The following is a 27,219-nucleotide window of genomic DNA, read 5'->3' on the forward strand; positions in this document are numbered from 1 at the left end:
GCCCCTTTAAGAGCTGCGCGCGCCCTGTTGAACTGGCAGTCTGTATTGTATGTGCGCCTCGAACACCCCGTAAGTAAGCGGGTTGTTTCTGTTTGATGCTCATTCTTGTCCTATTTTTGTCTATCAAGTAATGCTGTGGACGGTAGAACATGTGACAGACAGTTACACGAGTTCGACTGGGGAATAAACACAACGCGTTACAAATCGTCGGACATCGAACAAGCACAGCTAGCCTCTGAAGATGTCTACTAATCCATCAACAAGAACGCCAGGTGCTTTTTAGCTCACACCAACCAGTGAAAGCTTGTCCGAGTGATGTACAATATAAGCAATATAACGTTATTTACAAGTCCAACAGCATGTGAAGACGTGTTGTGGGAAGTGAGGTAGCCTTTGCCGTAAAGCAGTCGAATTTTGTAGTTCTTTTTGTGCTGCTCGGGTTACTACCCGAAACCCGAAGTTTTAAAGTACGATTAAAAACGATACAGACCCCGTCAGGCTATGGCAGACGTGTCATTCAACCTATTTTAAGTCGATGTACCATCACAAGAGTCTTGGAAATATACTATGAAGGTTGAAAAGTTACCTAGTGCTGCTTTAATGAAATCTGAGAGCTTTCTGTCCCTCCATTGACAGCTACGCAACTACCACTTTGATGCTTCAGAAAGTTCATAAAGAGATTGTAAAACTAATGCATTTGAATTGAGCGGTTTAGTCCAAAATTAAAGGGACATAATCACGTTATATGAAGAACAGATTTAATTTGTTTGCTTGACATGCGAGAACCAATGAGGTTCATTCTCATGTTACGCATCACGTTTGAGCTTCTGCAAGAACCAATGAGGTTCATTAAAAGCTTAAATTAAATCTGTTCATCATAAAGCAATCGAGTCTCTTCAGAAAATTTGGACTAAACCGCTCGATTCATATGGATTAGTGTTTTACAACCTCTTTATGAACTTTTTGAAGCATCGAAGTGGTAGTTCATAGCTTAACATCAGTGGACCCCACTGAACAGTGATGCAACACAACTACACGATAATGACAACATGGCGATAGTACGTCCGGATTACATTCATACTGCACACATTCATACTATATAGGACATACTTTTTTATTCAAAATAATACCTACTCAAGAGAGTATGTATGCGATTTCGGATGCAGCCAATATTACTACTGTTTACTAATTATCACTAATTATTATAGGCTACTAATATAATAATTACTAATATCACTGCGGTTGATGCAGCCATATTGGATTCTGAAGTTGGGGTTGTTGTGCTTCCCAATCACAACTCCGAATTGAGGAGCGTTCCAGTTAACTGGGAACTTGGAATTTCCCACTTCCGAGGACTAATGGAAGCACCACACTGCATTAAGTCAATGTGTATAATTTTTACCTCTTTCAACTTGAGCTATCCCAGAGGCTTTGTGTCCCAGCAGGTCCAAACGGTCCTGAGCCAGAATCTCAAACAACAACAGAGGTTTCAGAGGAAAAAGAGGTCACACTTTATATTAGGTGTCTAAAAATGTTGATGTTGTATTATAACACTTGTGCTGTCATTGAGGTGGATACCTGTAGTAGGTTAAGACGGGTTTGGTGGTATGGTTAGCTTTAAGGGTTGGTTAAGGGGTAAGGGAAGGGTCAACAGTGATGTACAGAAATTAATTAAATGCAGGATTTTTATTTTTATTTTAAGTACAATGTAAAAAAAAATAAAAAATAGTATGTACACAATAAGTGCATTGTTAGGGATTTAAAATTAAAATTATCCCCAAATTAAATGGATAGTTCACTCAAAAATGAATATTCTGTCATTAATCCCTCACCCCCGTGTCGTTCCAAACCATAGACTGTAAAACAAAAAGACTTTCGTTCATCTTTGGAATCTTTTATATTAAATCTGAGAGATTTCAGCAAATAATGTAAATGCTCTAAATGACAATATTTTAATTTGGAAGAAATGTTGTCAGTAGTTTGAAGAATAATTAAAAAATAATAATCATTTATGCAAACAGATAGGCTACATAAAAATAATTAATCCAGAGAAACTGCAAATTTGGCTTTTTTTTCTCAGAGCTGTATAATAAAAATACTGTTCAGTGTTGACTCGTTTACTTGGAGTTTTGGTTATCAACGATACCTCTGGCAAATATATATATATATATATAGTCAGTCATAAACACAACACGATATGTTAACCGTTGTATATTGGTTATTATTTTCTAAGTTCAATTTATTTCTAGACTGACGCGTGTGATCAGGAGAGGACGCACTATTCTCAGTGGCGCTTTAAAGCAGAACAAGAAACTCTTGGAAATTCGTGTTTACTCCGCCCAGTGCCCGTCTAGTGATTGGAAAGCTTTTCGAATCTTTGAATCAATTGAACCAATTGCTTCAAAATGATTCACTGGTTCGAAACGCCGCACGCTGGCGCCCCCTTATGGTCAGAACCGTGCAGATGCAGCGAAAACTTGCACAATAAAAAAACTTTCACAAACCAATTGCAAATGTTTTATTGAAATTGTATTCAAATGCAATTAACAAATCATCTGATACCATGTCTTTATAATATGTGCTATTTCATTAAATTGTAGGGCTTGTTCTTGTTTGTTTTATGGAGAGCTTGGTTAATCAGACCAATAAAAGACAATGAATAAAAACTCTTCCCTTTTATTATACAAATATTTCATTAAAATGTCTACAAAAAAAAAAAAAAAAAAAAAAAAGTTTGATCTGAGATCAGGTAAGAATAGACTGTAAAAAAAATAAAAAAAATAATTAAAGCCAAAGAAATGATCGACCCCTAGCGGTGAACCACTGAAATGTCGAAAAGGCAATGACGCAACGATGCCTCGTTTACTGTAATCACGTGGTACGCACTCCGAATCTCTGTTTCGAAACAAATGATTCGCCAAGGTTTCGAAGCTTCAAGTCGATTTAAAGCGCCCATCACTAATTACACGTTTAAATGTAAGTATTGTGTTTTAACTTACTCAAATAGCCAGCGATACAATTGTTAAAAAACCAAGCGTCGTTTAAAACAACTAAAAATACCGTTTAAACTTTAAACAATCCGTTAAGTTAGCGGAGCTGCTGCTGCTGTTGTTCTTCGGGGCTGTGGGGCAAAACTGGAGCGTTAACGTTACTATGCTAGAGCATTTCGGCGTGTTTTCTGAGGGAGCGAGACTGCTAAATTTATTAAACTGAGGGGAAACTTGAGAATTATTCACCGGGGACAGATTTTCGACCAATGTGGCTTGAAGGTAAGACAAAAACCCGTTAAATCTCTATAAACAATCTTGTCATGATGGTTACAGTTAACGTTAAATTAACGTTAGCCCTCACCCATACAAAAACCACAGCAACAAGACGATAGATAGATAGATAGATAAATAGATAGATACTGTTTATCTTTGTTGTAGTGCTGTCATGTAACGTTAAGCTCTGGTCATGTTTTAACCAAATTTGGCCGTCCATATCTATGATTTCTGGGGGATTTTTGTGTCTGCCCTCGCGTGTCATTTTTTTTAATTTATTTTTTATCTTCCTAAGTTTGCATCCCTGTGTTAATATGTTTCTCAAGTGTTTCCTTTTTCTCGTCATTTTGCTTTCAGTGTGTGTGTGTGTGTGTGTGGCTGCATCGCTTCGAAGGTCGAACCGAGCGGTGATAAATGAGACGGTCTAACATACGGAGGAGGATTTCATATTTGTGATCTAAATGTTAATAATTCAAGGAAGTCCTGCAATCTAAAGGCTCAGATGGATGTGCACAATAGAAAAACTCACCAGCAGGTACATCGTGCCCAACCAGGCGTCCTATTAACAAATATACAGTTTATTTGGAGTAGACAGCTCTATACACTACTTGAATGTTGTCATAATAAAATTTAATTTTATTTAATTTTTACAGATGGATGATGCTACTGGTCCAAACAGCTCTCCTCACCAGGTACATTCATGTTCATCACACACACACAGAAATCATTCTACAGTCTCTCTTCGTTGTGTTTGATTTGATGGTAATGGAGTGAGAATTAGTACAGGTAACAGTTTAAAGTTATGTATCCAGAAGGTTAGTGGTAGAGGAATATTTAGGGCTGATTTAAATCTTCACATGGATTTGTTTTTTGGTTAATTGTTCCTGTATTCTGGACAGTCAGTAGCTGCGTATACATGGACCCTAATAATCCATTTGTAATCAAACTAGTAGCACAAACGTAAAAAGTCACATGTAACCACGTCAATTAGAATAAACTGGTCAAATCTGATTTGGATTGTTGGGGTAAAGGCTGATTTAAACGTATGCGTCGAACCTACGCTGTAGCTACATCTACTCTATGGCGTAACTTGCACCTCTCCAAAAATGTAACAACGTTTAATTTCCACACGGACCGCAAGCGCTGTGATTGGTCTGCTAGAAGTGAACCAATCACCAAAGAAGAAGTGCTGTGATCTGTCTGCGTGTGTAATTGCACGTCGACGCGGGCAACGTTGCAGAAGTATAAATGAAAACGATGCATAGCCTACACAGCGTAGAAGATAGGGCGGAGGTCCGACGCAGAAGTGTAAATCAGCCTTAACACTTAATGAGTATAGTGTAATAAAGTACTTACAAATCTTTTGCAAAGCTAATTAATAGTTAATAAACTGTAGCTAATACATAAATAGACTATATACACATAGTAAGTACTTCATTCATTGTCACTGTAATTAACAAATTATTGTTGTTTAATTAGCTCATATGTAAAGAGTTAGATAATGCTTTAACAACTTAATAACAGTAAATATTTCTCACTTTAGATTAGGTCATGGGAAACGGGAAAATGACATTAATTAAGTGCTTTAAACCAACCTTTATTAGACATCAATTCCATTCATATTCAGTGTTCATTAAAATCTTTACAAATACATTAAGCACACACACACACATTCTTGAATATGTGGTTAACGGGGACTCTCCATAGTCATAATGGTGTTTATACTGTACAAACCGTATATCCTCTCCGCTTACACTAACCCGAACCCTAAACCTAAACCTACACACACACACACACACACACACACACACACACACACACACTAACCCGACCCCTAAACCTACACACACACACACACACATACACACACACTAACCCGACCCCTAAACCTACACACACACACACACACACACACTAACCCGACCCCTAAACCTACACACACACACACACACACACACACACACTAACCCGACCCCTAAACCTACACACACACACACACACACACACACACACACACTAACCCGACCCCTAAACCTTCCCATCACAGAAAACATTCTGCATTTTTACATTTTCCAAAAAAACTCATTCTGTATGATTTATAAGCTTGTTTCCTCATGGGGACCTCAGGTCTCCACAGTGCCACGGGTCCACATGAGTCTGTGTGCATTCAGGTTGAAGCCCCCAGCGGGATAGAAAAACATGAACACACACACAAAGTATATTAGCTATACTTGTGAGGACATTCCATAGGCATAATGGTGTTTATACTGTATAAACTGTATATTCTCTCCCTTACACTAACCCGACCCCTAAACCTACACACACACACACACACTAACCCGACCCCGACCCCTAAACCTACCCATCACAAAAAAGCATTTTTACATTTTTAATAAAACACTGTTTAGTATGTTTTTAAAGCCCTTTGAAATACGAGGACTCAGGAAATATCCTCATAAATCACGTTCACGTTGTAATACCAGTGTAATACCCATGTCATTATACAAATTGCTGTGCTCATAAATCACAAAAACAACCACACTCTCACACACACACACACACACACACACATTTGGTTTGCATGTTTTATAGGGAGTTTTATTCTGTACAAACTATATTTTTTCCCCTAAACCGTACTGATGTATTTTAACAACGTGATCGTGAGCATTTGTATGTAATTCTTACAGACAGCATTATTTATTTATTTATTTATTTTTAAGTGGTTATGTTTAGCTTCGGAGATATGTATTTGTAGACATTCTTATGAACTCTTAATAATAATGCATATTTATTAATGCTTAATTAATGTCATTTTCCCATATGAGCCATTTAAACAATAACACTTTGTTAACTACAGTGACGATGAAAGTTGCTGTTGTTGAATATAGTGTAATAAATGACTGTCGTGTCACTCAAAACTTCTCATTCCTCTCACGCAGACGCCTTGTTTTGGGCGCGGGACGGGCCGTTTGCTTGTATACCTCTGTATATTTGTGCAGTGTGTGCATGTCAAAAGATCAAATCTGATTTGAAGCTTGTCACATATAAACACGCACATAAAATCGATCGCTTTATTTAGCTCTCATGTAAACACTATGTTCGGATTCATCAATCAGAATTATTTAAATCTGAATGAAACAAAAAGTGTCTGTGTAAAGGTAGCTAGTGTCTGATAGAGATGCACAATTCTGGAGAAATTTCGTTAATTTATTACTTTTATTTTTTACTTAAAGGTATAGCGGAGGATTTTTTACTTCCGGGTGGATCACCTATACTATTGGTCCTCCTAAGTGTCAATCATTCTGGTGAATCAATCAAACTTATTCAAAAAGTGGAGAGGGCGGGTCTTATCTAAAATTCGGAAAGATCCTCCACTATACCTTTAATTGACTGAATAGACAACTAAACAAAATGACGTCATTTACTAGAGGTTCTGACAAAATGTTATTTGCTGCAGTCTATTTAAAACATTTAATTATTTTAATAGTTATTTTTCACAATTCAATTTGAATGAATGATTCAATGACTCACTCATTAAAGGATTCAGTTTAGCGTTCTGAACAAACAAAAAGTACTACAAACTAGAGCTGCCCCATAGCAGTCAACTAAATGTTACTTGTGTTAAGACTTTAATTGCTTCATTACTGGATAAATCAGTAAAATTGGTTAAATGGTTTTAACCCTTGTGTGGTGTTCATAGTTTTGTCATTCAGCCAGTGTTCGTGGGTCTCTGGTGGACCCGCTGCATTTTTGGGTTTTTAATTCAACACAATCAAACAATTTTATGTTAAAATACTCAACAGATGTTTACTTCATCCCAATGACAAGCAATATAAACAGCATATATGGGTTAATATTTTCTCTTTGCCTTTGTTAGATCACATTTAAGAATTGCAACCCTGTGCGGGAACGGCAGGGGTAGAAACACAAAGCTCACTCTTGCACTCATACTCTCTCACACTTACACGCAATCTCTCTCTCACACGCACACACACACTCACGCACACACACACACACACACACACACACACACACACACACACACACACACACACACACACACTCTTGGATATGTTTATGGGGTCTCTCCATAGGCGTAAAAAAACCGCCCTTCTTACACACACGGTTAGCTGAAGACAAATACAGACTGTTAGAGCGACACATCTGCTGTGAGGATTCATAACACACACACACATACACACATTTACTATCTTTGTGAGGACTCTCCATAGTCATAATGGTGTTTATACTGTACAAACTGTATAATCTATCCCCCTAAACCTACCAATCACAGAAAACTTTTGGCATTTTTTTTTTATTTAAAACAACACCATTTAGTTTAGTTTTTTTTAAGCCGTTTGGTTTATGAGGACACAGATGTCCTCATAAACCATGTTTACGTTGTAATACCCATTTCATTATGCACATTTGTGTTCTCATAAACCATTTACAAGCACACACACACACACACAATAACAGCAGGCCCTGACAGGAGGAGGACAGAGTAAAGGTACACAGGACCTACAGTTTCCACACTATTATTAGCCCCGGGTCCAGTGGACCCGCACATCCTGTGTGTAATATAAATGTGTAACAGTGTGTGGTCATTGAAAATGTGTTCTGATATATATTCTTTGTCAAATATAGATTGTGCTATATACTTTTGTCAAAAGCTTAATGACGTGTATTTAGTTTAGTTGTCTATTCAGAATCGTGAGAGAATCATGATCTCAAAAAAAAAAAAATTCTCAATTTATTCAGAATCATGTGGTCAAATGTTTAATAGACATCGCAGAATCATTGTCATTTATAAATAAGGGTGTTTGAATCGAGATCTTTTAATGAGTAATCATTAGGGCTGGGTATTGACACAAATTTCACAATTCGATTCGATTTCGATTCACAAGCTTGCAATTCGACTCGATTTCGATTACGATTCGATTCAATATTTTCTCAAGGAAAACAAATCTCTTAACTATTATTGTAAACTATGGGAGTCAGTTGTAGCCTATAGGCTTCATTAGCCTACTATAATATTGAAGGTAAAAATGAACTGATTTGTATACAAACACTTAAATTACACTTTTATTTTATTTTTATAATAATAAAGTTATATGAAATTATATAAAAAATTAAATGGTGGCTGTCATAAAACACTTTCCAGATTTATTCAAACATGCATTAAATATTGAAGAACATTAAAAATTATAATGAATATGTAATATGGTGCATATATTTAACAAAATGCTCCTCTCTAGAGTTAATTGTTCTAGCTGACTGACGAGTTTATGGCCACTGGATATGGTTTTTCTGAGGTAAATGTGACGTTACATGACATTGTTTACTAACGTCTTTCCACGGTTGAAACACTGATTGAGCGATTCCATGTCACATGATACGGACTTCGATAAGTTGTACTCTATCTTTTAACACACTTTCAGATGCTCATTCATGTTTATTTCGCACGGTAACTGGTGTTAAGGCGGAAGAGAAGATCATGTGCTTCTCTTGAGCTGAGCCAGAGCGATCTCACGCCACAGCGCCAAAACGGTAATTATGTTTTTGAATTTCGTAAGAAAATGGACGTCATTTGAAATCTGAGATTTTGTTTCATATCAATAATAACAAAGCACAAAGATTATTGCGATTTATAGGATGGGATGCGCTACAATGTTCCATTCATTCATCAACTGAAAACAGGATGACTAATCGATTCTTGGGATTTAAGAATCGATATCGTTTCGTAAAAATGAGAATCAATTAAAATCGAGAAATCAATATTTTTTACCCAGCCCTAGTAATCATGCAGCTCATAGTGTTTGAGTACCAACTGTAAAGAATTGGACGAAACTGGTCCCCACAAAGAACTATTACATAAAACCCCAGTAGAGTCTGTTTTATTCAAATGTGTGTCCAGACAGAGGTTGTTGTTTTTTTTTTTGTTTTTTTTTTACTTCAAATACTATACTAATGCAAAATGTTGTTTATACTTTTGATTTTTGTTTACAGATTGTGTCGCAGTTCCGAAATGAAAATGAGATTTTTGTACCAAGACTGAGGCTGACAGGAAATAGCGTGGTAAGTTCTCAAGTCAAAGTCAAATATGCCATTTTGTTCTGAACTGGGATTGTGCTTAGAGCTGCAAACAGCATTTATCCTCATTATCAATTACTCAGTGAATTGTATTCTTAAAGTGTCAGCAAACCCCCGCCATTTTAGCCCGGTCGTTCACACCTATGAGTTGAAAAAGTCTCAAGAAATGGGCGTGTAAAGCTGCGGAAAAGTGTGAAAAGGAGAGACAACAACCAATAAAACACAGACCTGCAACACACTCCTTATACAGACACATGAATATTAAAATATGAGCACAGAGTTGAGGGCATCTATAGGATAACAAACTTTAAAGAAAGCGGGAGAAACGCGGAAGAACATTTAAAAGGTCTAATAATATTTCAATTACATTCACGAGCACTTCACTCTCTGAACAAACGACACGCGTCACGTAAACAGAAAAAATAAAGGCATAGTTACTTTTTTGTCCATTTTTCTTTGAATTTTCGGTCTACATCATTGTCTTGTGTGTCAGAATAACTCTCGTGTCATTGCAGACGTACGGCTGTATCAGTGTCCTTATTTGCACACATTTCCTTTGAAGACGACGTGATGAAGACGCACACACGCTGCTAGTTCATGTTTAGAGCACTAGAGTATATGAAATATGTCCATAATAACTTGAAACCCGCTCCGGATATGATCTATATGATCCGCATTGCGAGCGTTGTTAAACTCATCGCGGCGTTCCACACAGAAACCGCTCTCATGCACGTTGTTGTTACATCTTCTCCACTGTAATGAGATCTCATGCGTAATCCAGCTCAGTGATTGGGTTAAAAGTGAGTTCATTCTCATGAGTAAATGCAGAGAAACACTCAGAACCGGCTGACGCAATCACTGCGCTGGATTACGCATTGAAGTTGCTTCAACTTTGCTTGTCAACCCGGAAGAACAAAATTGCTCAGAAAACACCAAAATAACCAATTTCCACTTTTAGTGTTTTCAGTGATGTGCAGTCTGTATAAATCTCTTCACATTTCAAAAAATTTGTTTTGGGGTTTCAAGTGATAAATCATTTGGACTATAAGATATCAGAGAACCATCAAATTTGCATCACCTTTAGTTTAAGGCCAAAATGATTTGATCAGATGTAGAGATACACCGATCGACCGGCCAGGGACGGAAATCATGCTCGGAATAACTCATATCAGTCTCAAAGACTCCAGTTACATAGGGCTTGTATTGCACATAATTTGACAAATTCCCACAGGTTTCGCACTCGTACCAAAAGCGTGTGCATTAGTGATCTATACAAGTCGCCTCTCAAACAGCTCGAGAGTTGCAAGCTTTTCTACAGAAAAGTCGATTTTTGTTTGTAAATGCTGTCAATTATACTTCCTGTACAGAAAATTGTTATCGGCAAAAAATGTCCAATGTCCAAAATATTGAAAAATTACTTGAACGATTAAGAGATGATCAAAATAGTTGCAAATTTATTTCTGTTAATTTGCTGATCAATTAATTAAATAATTGTGACTAATTTATTTAATTATTTTTCAGATGAAAGACATGGATCTTCAAGATTCGTATGATCTCTATGATTCTACATCGGAGAGTTCAGATTCCGACATTTCCGACATCTTTTCCGAAACTGACAGTGATGATAACCTCATCCCAGACCAGACGAAACTTCAGCTTCTTGATGAAATGGATGTTGATGAGTCTGGCTCAGCGAGTTCCCCCGTCTGCGAGACAGCGTCTGACAAAATGACCTTTGATAGGCACAGTCTGACGTCTGAAGCGTCAGGGACAGCAGAAGAGCCCTGTTCGAGTCAGAACACTAAAGACGGCATAGTTGTTAGTGCGTACCAGAAAAGAGGAGGCAGCAGAGTGTACGACAAGAGACATTACTGCTTGTATTGCCGTAAGCCTTATGCTAAGATGGCAAGGCATCTAGAAGGTTCACATAAAAAGAAATCTGATGTGGCTAAAGCTCTAAGCTTTCCGAAGGGATCCAAAGAGAGAAGAAAACTGCTAGATTATATTCGCAACAGAGGAAACTATGCTCACAATGCTGCTGTTGTGAAATCAGGAAAGGGGGAACTGGTGCCATTTAAACGGCCGCCTAAAGAAGCGCAGGCTGATGATTTCATGCACTGTGTGTACTGTCAAGGGCTTTTTATAAGAAAGGTCCTTTGGCGACATATGCGTTATTGTAGACTCAAACCTCGCTCAGTCGCCCCCAAACCAGGAAAATACCGCGTTCAGTCTTTGTGTAGATACACAGGGCCTGTGCCTTCAAACATAACTAAACAACTGTGGGGAGTAATCACTACCATGACTCCTGACCCGATCACGGATATAATCAAAAATGACAAAGTAATTGTTGATTTTGGACAGCACTTGTTAAACAAAGGTGGGATATCAGCCAAGAATAAACAGGGCGTGCGAGAGAAGATGCGAGAGTTGGGAAGGCTGCTTGATAATGCTAGGAGAGTCACCACCTTAAAAACAATTAAAGATTGTGTGAATCCAAAGAGGTACATGGAGACTGTCAAAGCTGTCAAGTACACATGTGGGTATGACATTGAATCTGACAAGTTCTTGATTCCAACGCTCGCCACCAAGCTTGGGAATTCCCTAGTTAAAGTGAACAAGGTCTTGAAAGCTCAGGGTTTGCTCTCGAACAACAAAGAGCTTGTGAAGAATGCCAGTGAGTTTCAAGAGATCCATGAGGAGAAGTGGAACGAGATGATCTCGGCGACTGCGTTGAGGAACATCAGGGAAGCAAAGAGTAATGTGCCCACCATCATGCCCTTCACTGAAGACGTCCAGAAAATGCATACATATCTCAGTCAAGTGCAAGAGAAGTGGAACAGCTCACTCTCTGAAAGTCCCTCTACTAAAGCCTGGGTGGAGCTGGCGAAGGTGTGTCTGGCACAGGTGATCCTCTTTAACCGGCGCCGGGAAGGAGAGGTGGCGAACGTGCCTTTGTCTGCATTTTTATCAAGAGACACTTTTGATCCGCACGTGGATGTGGGCTGGGCGCTCTCCGAAGTGGAGAAAATACTCTGCAGAAACTTCTCGATGATCGTCACCAGAGGAACGCATGGTTGGCCCGTTCCCATTCTTCTGACTCCAAAGATGTTGAGTGCCTTAGAACTTCTGGTTCAGCAGAGAGAGGCTTGTGGGGTTCTGAAAGACAACGGGTTTTTGTTTGCGAGGCCAGAAGCCGTGACGCATCTCCAAGGGTCAGACTGCCTCCGTGGCTTTGCGAAAGCGTGTGGTGCAAAGTTTCCCAAGTCACTGACATCTACCAGACTGCGAAAGCAGGCCGCAACCCTTTCAACGGTGCTGAATATGACCGACACAGAGATGGAGCAGCTCGCCAACTTTCTCGGACATTACATAATAATCCATCGTGAGTTCTGCCGACTCCCTGAGAAGACCCTGCATCTGGCCAAGATCAGCAAAGTTTTAATGGCTCTCGAGCAAGGACGATTAGCTGAGTTCCATGGCAAGAACTGGGACGAAATTGGGATCGATCCTGACGGTGTGTTCAATTTAATTGGTAAAACTTTACAATAAGGTTCATTAGTTAACATTAGTTAATGTATTAACTAACAACGAGCAATACATTTGTTACAGTATTTATTAATGTTAGTTAATACAGTGCGTGCAGAATTATTAGGCACGTTGATTTTCTGATCATATTTTTTTTCCAGGCACATTTTACCAATTCCAAACCACATTAATCGTAATATCTACAATTCATTTTGTATTTAATCATTTTGGAAATGAAAATATGTCGCTCTGATTTTGTCTGACCCAATGAGTATTTCACTGTCCAATGGTCATGCCTTAACTGCAATTTCTAGTATTGCATTAGTATTGCATCCTTCTCATGGGTGTTTAATAATTTCTGACTTTTCAGTCTGAGTTAAATCTCTTTTTTGGCTTATTTTATCTGTAAAAGAAAAAGTGCCTAATAATTCTGCACACCTGAATATAAGGCGTTTTTCATTTCCAGCCTTCATGAACAATTATATATATCACTTATAAATGATTAAATACAAAAATTGATTGTAGTTATTACGATTAATGTGGTTTGGAATTGGTCAAATGTGCCTGGAAAAAAAATATGATCAGAAAATCAACGTGCCTAATAATTCTGCACGTGCTGTAAAAATACAGCTGTCCATTTTAATTCACAGTGCATTAACTGATGTTTTTTTATTTTAATAACGTATTTAGTCCAGTCATTTTAAGCCAAAATGGGGGTCAACCTTGAACAAATTGCAACAGAAGCAAACTCAACTGATTTTGTATCCTCAATATGTCCTGAGTAAGGAAAAAAAAAAGCCCAGAAGAATCCCATAAGGGGAAAGTTTCGAAAAAGACCCAAATATAGCCTATTCATACGCCTATTCATACGCCTATTCATTCGCCTATTCATTCGCCTATTCATTCTTCTCACGTGAATAGGGTGAAAATGTTAACCTTTAGATATCACCATGAAAATTACTGAGTTGATTACTTGCATCAAGACAAACAAAAAATGTATTACAAGTTTTTTTAAATAGTTTGTTAACATGGACAAACGGAGCATAATCTAATTACGTATGTGCTAATTTGCATAAATACCACAACAGATCTAAACAGGAAGAAGTACTTTAGAAACCAGCCTTTATTAATTTTTAAGAGATGGGGTTTGGGGCTGGGTCCGTGGGACTGTTTCTGGGGGAAGAACAGGAGAACAATGGTAAGGAGAATGCAGAAGACAAAAGGTAGGCAAAATAAAAAGTGAATCCCCAGAAACAGTCCCACGGACCCAGCCCCAAACCCAATCTCTGCAATAATAATTAATACAGGCTGGTTTCTAAAGTACTTCTTCCTGCCTCTATGTATTAATGCTCATGTGTTGCCTAAATGGGTTCCATTCAGACCTTAACATTAAGTATTTTACTGTTATTTGTCAACAAGATTCAACAAGACATTTTCACCTGGCTAGACCATAGAGGGCTAGACCCAATGTTTAGATCTGTTGTGGTATTTATGCAAATTAGCACATACATAATTAGATTATGCACCGTTTGTCCATGTTAACAAACAATTAAAAAAACCTTGTAATACATTTTTTGTTTGTCTTGATGCAAGTAATCAACTCAGTCATTTTCATGGTGATATCTAAAAGTTAACATTTTTATCCTATTCACGTAAGAAGAATGAATAGGCGTATGAATAGGCGTATGAATAGGGTATATTTGGGTCTTTTTCTAAACTCTGCCCTAGTGGGATTCTTCAGGGCTTTTTTTCCTTACTCAGGACATATTGAGGATACAAAATCAGTTGAGTTTGCTTCTGTTGCAATTTGTTCAACCTTTTTTCATAAAATGACTGGACTAATTAGTAAATGATGAAATTAATATTACTAAGATTAATTAATGCTGTAGAAGTACTGTTCATGCTTACTTCGTTAACTAATGTTGTTAACTTGTGAACCTTATTGTAAAGTGTTACCATTTGTCTTATTTGTGTTAGTTTTATTGTGTTCACCACTTTCTGCTTAATCCCGTTGTGAAGCTGTGCTTTGTATGACCTCCACAGAAAAAGTGGTGAACTGTGATGAGGAAGACGGGCACATACAGGAGGGACACTGTTCATCTACTGTTTATGGTTTGTATTACTCAACTTCAAGTAGCTTTACTGTCCATTTGACATTATTACTATAGCTATGTCTTATATAATTCGTTGATGGATTTATGTAATTAATCCAAAAATGTTGGGAAATGAATGAATGTATAAAAAGTGATCAGATTTAACCATTTCTTTTTGAAGACTTAATAGCAAATTATCATTTCCCCAATTATCCATTCAGTCCATTGGACAGAATCTAGAAATCAGTGTTTTACTAGCCGCGTTTCCATTACAGATTTGCACGAAACTTTTGCGATTGTTTTCTAAATGTCGATCAAATAAATTGCGCAATGACGACGTTTCCATTAACTGATGTTATGCGACTAAAACAGCATTTTTTTTTCCTCTCGCGATAAGTCATTTCAAAGACTATGGCAACGGATGTCGCTAGGTTTACATATATCCCAGTCACTGCTAGGCCTGTCACGATAACAAATTTTTCTGGACGATAAATTGTCCAAGAAATTATTGCGATAAACGATAATATTGTCGTTCTGAGACCATTTTCATCTAATATAATGATAATGGCATAATAATGCAGGTACACCTTTTCAAAGATCTATAAACTTTTATTTCTAAAGAATATTAAACATTGAAAACGGAAAACATTTTAAATATCCACAAAAAATGAACAAAACAACCAAAAACAATAAAAGCAATGGACTCTCAGTGTCTGTTAACCAAAAAATTCACTTGAATAAATACCAAAAACAATAAATGGATGTAAACAAAATTGCACTTCAAAAAATATTAAACATTAGGCTCAGACATAAATAGTGATACATTCCATAACAGGCAAAACTGCCAGTTAGGACCTTTGTAAACAACTAAAAAAAGCCTCAACAGGCCATATCACACCATTTTGCACTGTCCTCCTGTTACTTTGTCGACTAAACGCCCGAGTGATTGTGTACTGTCGGGAAGACGGAGACGCACTTTATTGCGTGTATATGCTACGCACTGAAAATACTTGGTTAGGATTAGGGGTGAGGAGTGCGTGCGTATTACACGCCATAAAGTGCGTATCATATGCACGCAAAAACTATTTTTGGCGTATAAATGGCACGAGAAATAACATTCGTGGTATAGATACGCATTTTCACGAGATCGGGCTCGCTGTCGCGTTTGGCTTTGAAACCAATTCCATCTTTTTCTTTTTTTTTCCTCCAACTCACAACTAGCGTCTTCTCTCTCTCCCGGGAGTCGCCGCAAGCAGTCCCGCCGGCGCTTTCCCATACAAAGACCATGTGACTGACAAGCGCCACGCGCCGCCTCCCCACACAAAGACCATGCAACTGACAAGAGAGTTCACTCCTCATATACGCGACGGAACCGAGAGTGGTCATCCAGTCTCTTTGGTAGAGAGAGAGAGAGACGAGGAAAATAAACAAGCATGCAAATGGGATTATCACGGCCGGAAAAATTATCGAGCTCATTTTTTTTTATCGTGCGATTAATTGATTTATTGACTATCGCGACAGGCCTAGTCACTGCACTAGCCATTATTATTAATGGAAGGAGACATAGGCGTGTTATCCCAGCATTAATGGAGAGGAAATCCCCTTATACTTGTGAGCGCCACATATGAGGAGTTTCTGCTTATATTCTTTCTTTCATAACTTTCTGTTTCTCCTAGGGCTGGGTACCGAGTTCGATACTTTTTAGGTACCGACCGAATTGCCTCGATACTATCGAGTATCGAAAAATGACTTGTTTTTCGGTACCAGATTTCGATACCTAAGGGGTTAACTCGTCAACGTCAGTGCTCAAACAAATACATATGAAATGCACAACGACACGCCTAAATTCGCTCACGCACATACACGCAAACTCTACACACACGAGACGCGCGGAACTCTCCGCACATACTCGAGACGCACGCGCGCACACAAACTGTCCACACACATTCTCATGAGACGCGAGCCTATGGACGCGAGCACACACACACAAACTCGCGCACATACTCAATGACACGCAAGCACACACACTCACAATACCCTAAAGATGTGGAAAAGTCGATCAAAAGTGTGGCTACATTTCTCCAGGCTCGATGCCAACAGCGCGCGATGCAGTATTTGTGGTAAAATAATGGCTGCAAAGACGGTACCGCGACAGATATGATGAAGCCCTTGACAGTGCACGGAGTAAACATAAGAGCAGAAAGTTGCTGCGTCTTCGACTGGTAAATGAAGAGATACCTTGTTGATCACTCTGACTGTGTTTATATTGCAATAATGACCTACTGAATGTACACTGCCGTTCAAAAACGTGTTGGTCAGAATTTTTTTCCAGTAAGCATGCATTAAAGTGATCAAAAATGACCTTCCAAAAACTGTTTTCATATTTCAGCTTTGATAACACAGGAATAAATTACATTTTGAAATATATTCAAATAAGATTTTAAATTGTAATACTATTCCACAATATTACAAGTTTTACTGTATTTTTGATGAAATAAATTCAGCTTTGGTGAGCATGAGCTCTTTATAAAAAAATATTTTGTACCTTATGTATATGTATAAGGAATATTTTGTTCCTTTGTGCTTTTTTTTGTTCCTTTGTGCACTGACTAAGGAGCATGAGTCAAACTGAAAAAATAAAACCAAAGTTTTTCTGAGGTAATGTGTTATGTAATCTTGTTAAAATGGATTTCATAAAATTGGTATCGAAAAAAGTATCGATCAGGAACCGGTATCGAAATCAAGGTATCGGTATCGGTATTGGTAGCGAAATTTTTTGAACGATACCCGACCCTAGTTTCTCCCTCATTTCTGCTTCAAGGTCTTGATTGTGGCATTTCTTTGTTGCTTAGAATCCAGAATTCCCATAATTCTTTTGTCTTTTATGAGTTTAATGTCTCGTCTTCTGACCAAACATACCGCGCCATATACGCCAGGTGACCTGAAAACTGTTTCCATTGCAGTTTTGCGAAATACTGATGTAGGATTCAGACCTTCAGCACACGCTATTCTTTGTCCTTTTATTTATGTTATTTTTTTTCTGACCACTTTCAGGTAAAACTACCCAGAGGAAAAAACCCTGGCAGCAGACAGAGGTGCAGGCGGTGCAAAGGCACATGATGCATTTCATCACATCTTGTACTGTACCAGCAAAGAGTGACTGTGAGAAGTGTTTAAAGGCTGAACCAGAAGCTCTGAAGAACCGGGACTGGAAGAACCTCAAATTCTTCATATATAACCGCATTACAGCTTATAAAAAGAGTTTGCAGTGCAAATAATATGAAGATTACCAACTCTGGTAGCATGGCAGTTTTTGTATAAATTGCCTTTTTCCATGTTCCAAGTTGTTCCACAGATACACACTCTTCTTCTAAACGGGTCAAAACTCCAGCAAAACTTGTAGGATATTGAACAACTTTATTGTTAGACCAGTCATTTCCAGCTTGTGGCCTTTATCAGTCATAAACATACTGTATGTGTGAAAAACAAACAAACAAAAAAACACACATATTGTACTACAAAAATTCAATATCCTTCAAGTTTTGCTAGAGTTTTGACCTAGTTTTTGTTTATTTTTATGTCTCTACCTGAAATTTTTTATACTTTTTAGTATAACGATAGTTTGTTTTGAGGTTCATGCAACTTTATTTGCTGAGTTCATTTGTAAAGTTGAACTCCTTAAAAGTTAAATTCAGCTATTTAAATGTGAGTTGATGTTTTGAGGTTCACTTACTAGTTAGTAGTAGATTTATTATCATGGTAGTAAGTACCAGGTGAATTAGTAGCAGATGGTTGGTTGTGGTTAAAAACTATTAAAGAATCATTCAAATTAAGGAAAGAATAGTTTGAAGTGGAAAGGTTTAAAGGTTAGACTTGATGATTTGATATGGTTTTGACAATATCCAGACAGTAATGTTTGTATATAATAGAGAATAGATGACTTTTTTACTGCTTCTTTCACTTCAATCACACTGATATTCTTATCAAATATAGGAGCACCAGTCAAGCGAACCAAATATTCTGTGTTGTGAAGATGATACATGTACAACACTAGCCCACACTGGGTTTCACAGACAAGGCTTAAGCTAGTCCCAGACTGCAGTGCATGTCTGAGCTGTTTTAACTAAAGCAACTTGCACTGACATGTTTTAAAATATATCAGTGCCATTGTTTAGTCTCAAGATGCACATCAGTAATATTTTTTTCTAAGGCATGTTTATAAATATGACATAAATGTAGGGCTGGGTATCTTTAAAACTTTTTCGATATTGATACCAATACCAATTCCTTGACTTTGATACCGGTTCCTGGACGATACTTTTTTCAATATCAATTTTATGAAACCTGTTTTTACCTACCACAAAAAAAAAACTGTTTTTTATTTTTTCAGTTTGTTGACTTTTTTTTACAGATTCAATGTCTTATATAGGCCACTGGGGGGCGTAATATATGCCTCACGCTCAAGCACACGCATAAAGCTAGCCACAAAGCACTGGCAAAAGTAGCCTAATCATTGTGAATGTGTCGGGAAAAAATAGCCAGGAGACATTTTAATTCCTTATTAATAAACTAGTGTTTTCTGTGTCAGTGTTGGCTGCAAAGATGAAGTTGACGATGCTGACTCGTCATCTCTGCAGTGTCGTGAACGTGTGCGTGCCTATGAGAGAAATGCACCTTTCATTTGGATTACATAGAGAGTATTTGTTTTCAATTCGAATTGGTTCGTTTAAAAGTAGACATCTCAAGCTTTCTATATGCCTATTTGTCATGTCTGTGAGCCATGTCTCTGGGCGTAAACGGCACAAACTACTGTTTTTTTCTTGATGCCTCGCCACAGCCAATCATGCTGCATGCTTATTGGCTCACTGACGTTGGCGAGATTAACCCCTTGGGTATCGAAATTTGGTACCGAACGACAAGATGTTTTTTGATACTCAATGGTATCGAGGCACTCGATACCCAGCCCTACTTAAATGTCCTAATTGAACTAAGGCCTAATCCTGGCTTAATCTAAGCCCTGTCTGTGAAACCGGGCCTAGGTGTGCTATGCAAGAGTGAGACTTTGCATCACTAGCACCATTTGCAGGCCTCACTACATCTCTACGTTATCTACAGTATGAACAACTATTCTGATGTTTTGTACTGCTACTGTATCTTTTAATTCTGCTTAGTTGTAGATTAAACTCTTTTTAAGGGCAAATGGACAAATGAAATCTGAGGATTTACTTAATATGAATGCATATCATTTGTTATTAGCAATATACATATTATTGTTGCAAGGTCCCCACAAATCAAATGGGAAATTGTGCAATTTATGCAAATAACATGCAAATGAGGTCCCGATCAGGCACGTTCACATGATTTTTTCAGAAGTCCCCATTTAGCATGGTCAAGTCATCGAATCTGAAGTCGTGTGTAAGCTAACAAAGCTATGGTTAGTATCCCTATGTTTTTCAGAACTCTAAAACCATTAGAAAGGAAGGATCATAAAGTTGGTCCCAATACAACAGGGATGTGTATGTGCGCTGTCTCCAACACACATTTCACCTTACAACAACACATGTGGAAGAAAAATGGCTAAACACAAAAAATAAACTTGTACAGACATATTATCTTTGCAAGCACAGACTGTTTTTTAGTTCAATCATTTGGTGCGTCCAAATTCGCATACCATCCGTCCTAAATAGTATTCAAAAATAGGATTAGTACATCCCAAATCGTAGTATGTTGAAATTAATGCTCCAAAGATACCCGGATGGTCTACTATTTCCGGTCAGAATCCGAAGTGCAGATCGATGCACACTCTAACGGCTAATATTGCCCACAACCCATCGCGCGTTGGACGAGGATTCGGTTAGAACTACAAACACAAGTGAAAAGTGTTAAAAACATACTCGGTTACCTAACGTAACCTCGGTTCTCTCTAGAAGAGGGAACGAGTATTGCCTAAGTTGCTTACGCTACGGGTAAAGTTGTCTTTTCTCGAGATCTGAAGCCAAAAATTATCCTTAATTTTGTATTTATTGGGTTCCAAACCCAGAAAAGAGGCTGTAATGAGCTCTTGGTCCAGTTGACCGTGAGACCCAGGCTTTCCAGGTGGCTGAGAAGCACTGTTCTGTGAGAGATAAGTTCTTCCTCTGACTGTGCTAGAATCAGCCAATCGTCCAAATAGTTCAAAATCTGCATGCCCTGACTTCTCAGGGGAGCAAGAGCCGTGTCCATGCACTTCGTGAATGTACGGGGTGCTAAAGACAGGCTGAACGGCAGGACGGTGTACTGATATACACGACCGTCGAAGGCGAATCTCAAGAATGGCCTGTGACAGGGTACTATCTGAATCTGAAAGTAAGTGTCTTTCAGATCGAGGGGAGATAAACCAGTCTCTCGGGCGAATCTGCGCGAGGATCTGCCTGGTTGTGAGCATTTTGAACAGTCTTTTCGTAAGAGCTTTGTTCAAATATCTCAGATCTAAAATCGGTCTGAGAGCTCCGTCCTTCTTGGGCACGAGGAAGTAACGGATGTAAAAGCCTGACTCGCTCAGAGAAGGAGGTACTGGTTCTATGGCCCCTTTGCACAGAAGTTTCGCTATTTCTGCACGAAGTAGGTGTGCTACTTCCCCATTCACTCTCGTCTTGGTTCGCGCTTGAAATCGCGGGGGGCGGGGAGCGAACTGCAATGAATAGCCCTGTGTTACTGTGCTCAGTACCCATTCTGACGCGCCTGGAATAGCTTCCCATGCTTTCGTATGTACGGCTAGGGGCAGAATGGCCTCCGGGCTCCGATTGCCGCATTCCGTGGGCTCGAGAATCTGATTCGGAGGCGCGGGCGCAGTGCGCGCGCTCTCGGTGCTTGAATACGGCAGCTCGCAGACAGCGATGGCTGGCTGTTTTACACACGATGTCCCGGTGGCATTGGACGGGGAACATATCGTGCGAGGAACGGAGCGCGAGAGCGGCGCCGGGGGTAAAGTGTTTGTCAGTATGTGTGAGCACTCGAGAGCGGGCACAGGACTTACATCTGTGATATGATCGGTAGGGAGTGGCCGTGTAACAGAGCGGGCAGTGAGTAGGTGTGGGCACGGGGTTGTGGGCACATGACCTACATCTAACACTCGGCTTTTGTCCGCTCGGCTTTTGAAACGTGGGCACATTTTCTACACTTAAAACACATGCGGCGTGAGCCGGACAACCAGACATTATGCTCTTTTTTAGATTTCTCTGGGTCGCCGTGACAACGGCGGTTGTATGCAGGCGAGCGGGTTGTATTACCGGCTCGTTGGCTGCGAAGTAAACATCTGCAGTAGCCATGACTACGGGGACTGACAGAGCGTGAAGCTTTGACGGTGGTCCGGCCGCGGCGGGACTTAACCGTCTTTTCCTCCTTTGAGCTGCTTGGAGGACTTCGCCGGCTCGGGTTTCAGCATGATCTTAGGCCCACGGGGTCCCCGCGGGGGAGGCGGCCTGTTGTGGCTGGTCGAGCGCAATCTAGGGCGGCCGCCCTGTCATCGCTGCGAAGACGGAGGCTGAGCTGGATGCTGGGTGGAGCTTCGCGCAGGCTGGTCCCGAGGACGGGCATCGAGGCAGGAAAAGGTTCATAGCCTGCGTGGTCTTTTTTACCTCCGAGAAGCGGTCCACGATCCTGTTAACCGCTGGGCCGAAGAGGCCGGTGGGGGAGAGTGGGGAGTTGAGGAAAACAGCCCACTCGGACTCCCTCATGTCGGCGAGCATCAACCAGAGGTGTCTCTCTGTGACGGTCAGCGAGGACATGCACCTTCCAAGAGCCTGGGCAGCGGATTTTGTGGCGCGAAGGGAGAGATCCGTTGCGCTGCGCAGATCCGCAATGGAAGCAGGGTCCGAGCCTTTCTTGTCCAGATCACTTGGAGGATCTGCAATACTGCCATGGAGTGCAGGGCTGATGCAGCCTGTCCGGCAGGGCTGGCTGAAGGCGGCGAAGGCGGCCGGCTTCCTCAGACGCTTCCTAGGCTTGCTGGTCGCTAGATTCAACGGCAGCAGCTCTCAAGATCCAGCGATGTGAAGAGCTTCGCTGAAGACATGAAAATCTGAGTTTCAGCCTGTGAGCCCTTCTTTTATACACGCTAGCAACACCTATTCTGGCGAGCTGAGGCGCGTGGAGGGCGTGACGTCACGCAGGGCTCACCGGTAGGCTGCTGCAGTTGCCGCAGGAAGGCCAATGAGCACGCTTATACAGCCTGCTATGGTCTGCTGGCTGCCGCACTGCGTTGACAATAAATACAAAATTAAGGACAATTTTTGTCTTCAGATCTCGAGAAAAGACAACTTTACCCGTAGCGTAAGCAACTTACGCAATACGAGAGAACCTCTCATAAGAGAACTACAGACATGGAGGACGCGCGAGTCTGGCGGTTATGTAGAGAGGTTTAGATAAAGGGGTTTGAGTGATTAAGTATCAGTATCTAACCTGACGAAAATGTATTTATTCAATGTTGTCTACATTATATTGCATCTGCAGATGCATTGTGAACTTTTGTAAAGATACGTTTAGCCATTAACTTCTAAATGCATCATTATATTCATATTGCAAGCATATGAGGAGAGTCTCCGCATTAAAAACCCACGACTGGCAGATAAACGTGCAAATACATTTCTCTCCGAAACGGTAGGAAATTAAATTAGCTTAAATGGAGGATTTTAACTGTGACAAGATGATTGACAGGGCAGTTTGCGGTGACAGGATGCACGCGACAGATCTGTCCGTTTAAGTAGTATGTCCCAAAGCTTCCCTACTCTTTTGCTACACACTCAAAAGTATGTACTTTTTCTTCACAAAAAGAGTACATACTTTTAGGGCGTAGTATAAGTAGGCGAATTGGGACGCAGCAATTGTCTTTTTTCCAATTATAAATTTTTTCACGAGTTCATCTGCACATCCAGTCTTGATAGATGATGGTGAACGAATTTGGCTTGCTGTCCTTGAAGGAGGAGCTCGGTCCTGAGCCTCAATCTCTACTCTTACTCCCTGGACTACAGAATTGGATGGGATGAGAAAGCACCTGAGGACTAGATGAAGAGCTTGCAGGTCCAGACATATGCCACACTTTCTCCACATCCAACCAGATGCTGAAAGCCTGTCTGCTGTTGCATAGGTCATCCCAGCCCATGCTTGACTACCCTGACAGTACAGCACTGTGTTGATCCAGAGGGCTAGAGCAGTGGTTTTCAGTCCTGGTCCTGTGAACCCACCGCTCTGCACAGTCTGAATGTCTCCCTTATTTAAAGGGGTGGTTGATTATGATTTGACTTTTCTAACTTTAGTTAGTGTGTAATGTTGCTGTTTGAGCGTAAACAACATCTGCAAAGTTACGACGCTCAAAGTTCAAAGCAAAGGGAGATGTTTTATTTTACAGAAATCATTAGGATACAACAAACGGCTGGTAGGGACTACAATGAGCTTGTTAGTGACATCACTAACCGTAACATTTACATAAACCCCGCCCCCTGAATGCGATTTATAGATTATCATGACAGAATATGCTAATCAATGACTAGAAGATAGTTAACTTCACATCAGCTTCATAAATTCATCAACTAACCATTCAGAAATATCCTGTTGCTTCTACATGTTGTCACTTCTTCTTGACTCTCTCCATCATTGTCTGACTCCAGTTTGAACATAAAAGGCTAAAAGTTTTTGAAATGTTCAGTGTGTCTGTGAGAGGTAATCGGAGCTGCTAAGACACACACACACACACACACTGATGGCGGGTAATTCATGAACAATCCGTTCATTGCGTCTGTCACGTGACAAATAAACAAAAGACTTGGAAGGTAATTATTTAAGTTCCCTGTAAATAATTTTTGACTGCATTATAATGATTTCTTAATTCAGAATATGATCAAGATTGCGTTGGTGGATGTGTTCGGGAATTTGGCTGTTAAAAGTGTAACATTTAAAGCCACTTAAATGAACGAAATGACTCGAAAAAAGATCATTACGAAATCGAACAAGAGAGTAAAATGATCCGAACTTCCCATCACTAACACACACACACACAAGCTGTTGAAGCTCCGCCCCCTGTGCCGTGAGCAGCAGCTCATTTGCATTTAAAGGGACACAAGCAAAAACAGCGTTTTTGCTCACCCTCAAAAAGTGACAATTTTAACATGCTATATAAAAATATCTGTGGGGCATTTTGAGCTAAAACTTCACATACACACTCATCAGAGGACAATAGAGACATATGTTGACATCAGAGACTTATTTTACATCTTGTGAAAAGGGCATTATACCACCCCTTTAACACACCTGACCTGATTCAGATCATCAGCTCCATGAACTCAACTGAGTGGCTGTCCGAAATCACCCCCTATACCCTCATTCACTATTCCCTACATTACTCCACTAATATAGATCACTTGAAAGAGTAAATGAAAACGAGTGAGTGAATTTGAACACAGAGTGAGGTGGAAGGGCTGCCGCTTTTGCATAGTTAGTTCTTGCTGTTTAATAATTATTAGAGACTTTGAAAACTGGGAGATCCAGTAGTAAGATGAAAAGAGTTATCTTGAACTCTAATGTGTATAACCTTAATTAAACATTTTAATAATCAAGAGCAGAAACGAAAGCTGCTGCTCTCTGTATGTTTTTCTGTTTTCTCCTGTCATGTTCATATGTTAACTGTGAGCTTATTTCAACCTTTAAATCGAAAGATCTGAAAAAACATCTACATGTGCCCATAGACCCTTCCCTCGAAGAAATCAGGACAGAAGTGCCTGAAAGTGGACAAAAGAGACGCATTAAAACACCAGGTGTAAATGGGAATGTGTCTCCCTTGTGATCCGATCGACCAAAACGCTTCATAATACCAGGTGTAAACAGGCCTCAGTAGAACATGACCAGCCAGTCATCCAGATAATTCAGCATGCGAACTCCAGTCAATCTCAGAGAGGAGAGAAACGCATCCACACATTTCGTAAATGTATGACATACCGGATTGTAAACTAATACGCTGTACCTTAGAATGGATACTTCAGAAAACGCCTGTGAATGCTATCTGAGTATGGAGGTTGGCACTGAGATAAACCACCCTGGTGGAAAAAAATACTTTCAGTAAATTGAAGCAACTTCAATTTATATATATTTTTATTTTCACCTTTTATACGGATAGGACAGTAGCTAGACGGGAAGTGAGGTGAGAGAGAGAGAGAGATCAGGAAAGGTCCACGAGCCGGGACTTGAACTCGGGTCTCCTGAAGCACGTCAGCACACTTGCCCACGAGGCTATCGTGGTGTGATTTTTTTTACTTAGTCTTCAATAACAAATGTACATTATTAGACAAATTTTAAGACATTATTAGACATTTAAAAAATAAATATAAAATAAATATTTTTTTGAAAATATACTAAAGTACAAGTAAAAGCATGATGCTAATATACTTTTAATATATTTAAATATAGTACAATTTTTGTTAGTATATTTGCAATGTACTATTGAAAAAGGGAATATATTTCAAATTCAATAAAGTATACTTTTTTCACTAGGGTAGTCTCCCAGCCATGCAAGAGGATTTGTTAGTGTGATCATTTTCAAGTCTCAGGTCTAAGATGGGGTAGAGCCCGCCATATTTTTTCGGGACCAGAAATAAGCATCTGTAATAAGCCACTCTTGAGCTCAACGAAAGTCTGCAAGGAGACATTTTGAGTTTGAGAGACACCACTCATAAGACACTTTGAGTTTGCTCAGCAGACATTATAGCATCGTTAACTCTGAAATACCCGGCAGATCCTGCCACACCACTGCATAATGTAGTGTGAGCTGAGAGCATGTACTGTATATCTGCCACAGTGTTTAAGAGATGAGAGCGTGTACTGTATATCTGCCACAGTGTTTAAGAGATGAGAGCGTGTACTGTATATCTGCCACAGTGTTTAAGAGATGAGAGCGTGTACTGTATATCTGCCACAGTGTTTAAGAGATGAGAGCGTGTACTGTATATCTGCCACAGTGTTTAAAAGATGAGAGTGTGTACTGTATATCTGCCACAGTGTTTAAGAGATGAGAGCGTGTACTGTATATCTGCCACAGTGTTTGAGATGAGAGCGTGTACTGTATATCTGCCACAGTGTTTAAGAGATGAGAGCGTGTACTGTATATCTGCCACAGTGTTTAAAAGATGAGAGTGTGTACTGTATATCTGCCACAGTGTTTAAAAGATGAGAGTGTGTACTGTATATCTGCCACAGTGTTTAAGAGATGAGAGCGTGTA

At 39.6% G+C, this 27,219-nt stretch overlaps 1 protein-coding gene across 2 annotated transcripts; it reads left to right on the top strand.

Moving 5' to 3' along the window:
• The first annotated feature begins 2,884 nt into the window (after positions 1-2,884).
• LOC311281891 (uncharacterized protein) lies at positions 2,885-20,553 on the top strand. Of its 2 annotated transcripts, none has more exons than XM_084395242.1 (7): positions 2,885-2,976; positions 3,621-3,798; positions 3,917-3,955; positions 9,273-9,341; positions 10,878-12,870; positions 14,925-14,993; positions 18,029-20,553. In XM_084395242.1, exons 2-7 carry the CDS (start codon positions 3,766-3,768, stop codon positions 18,250-18,252), a joined length of 2,427 nt encoding a protein of 808 aa, XP_084251368.1. In that variant the 5' UTR covers positions 2,885-2,976; positions 3,621-3,765; the 3' UTR covers positions 18,253-20,553. The 2 variants fall into 2 exon arrangements, with proteins under 2 accessions (XP_084251368.1, XP_084251369.1); XM_084395243.1 differs by having other exon boundaries at positions 2,890-3,269; positions 18,029-20,201.
• Positions 20,554-27,219: the final 6,666 nt, after the last annotated feature.

The sequence above is a fragment of the Rutilus rutilus genome (assembly GCF_951802725.1).
Source record: "Rutilus rutilus genome assembly, chromosome: 22".
Taxonomy (NCBI): Eukaryota; Metazoa; Chordata; class Actinopteri; order Cypriniformes; family Leuciscidae; genus Rutilus; species Rutilus rutilus.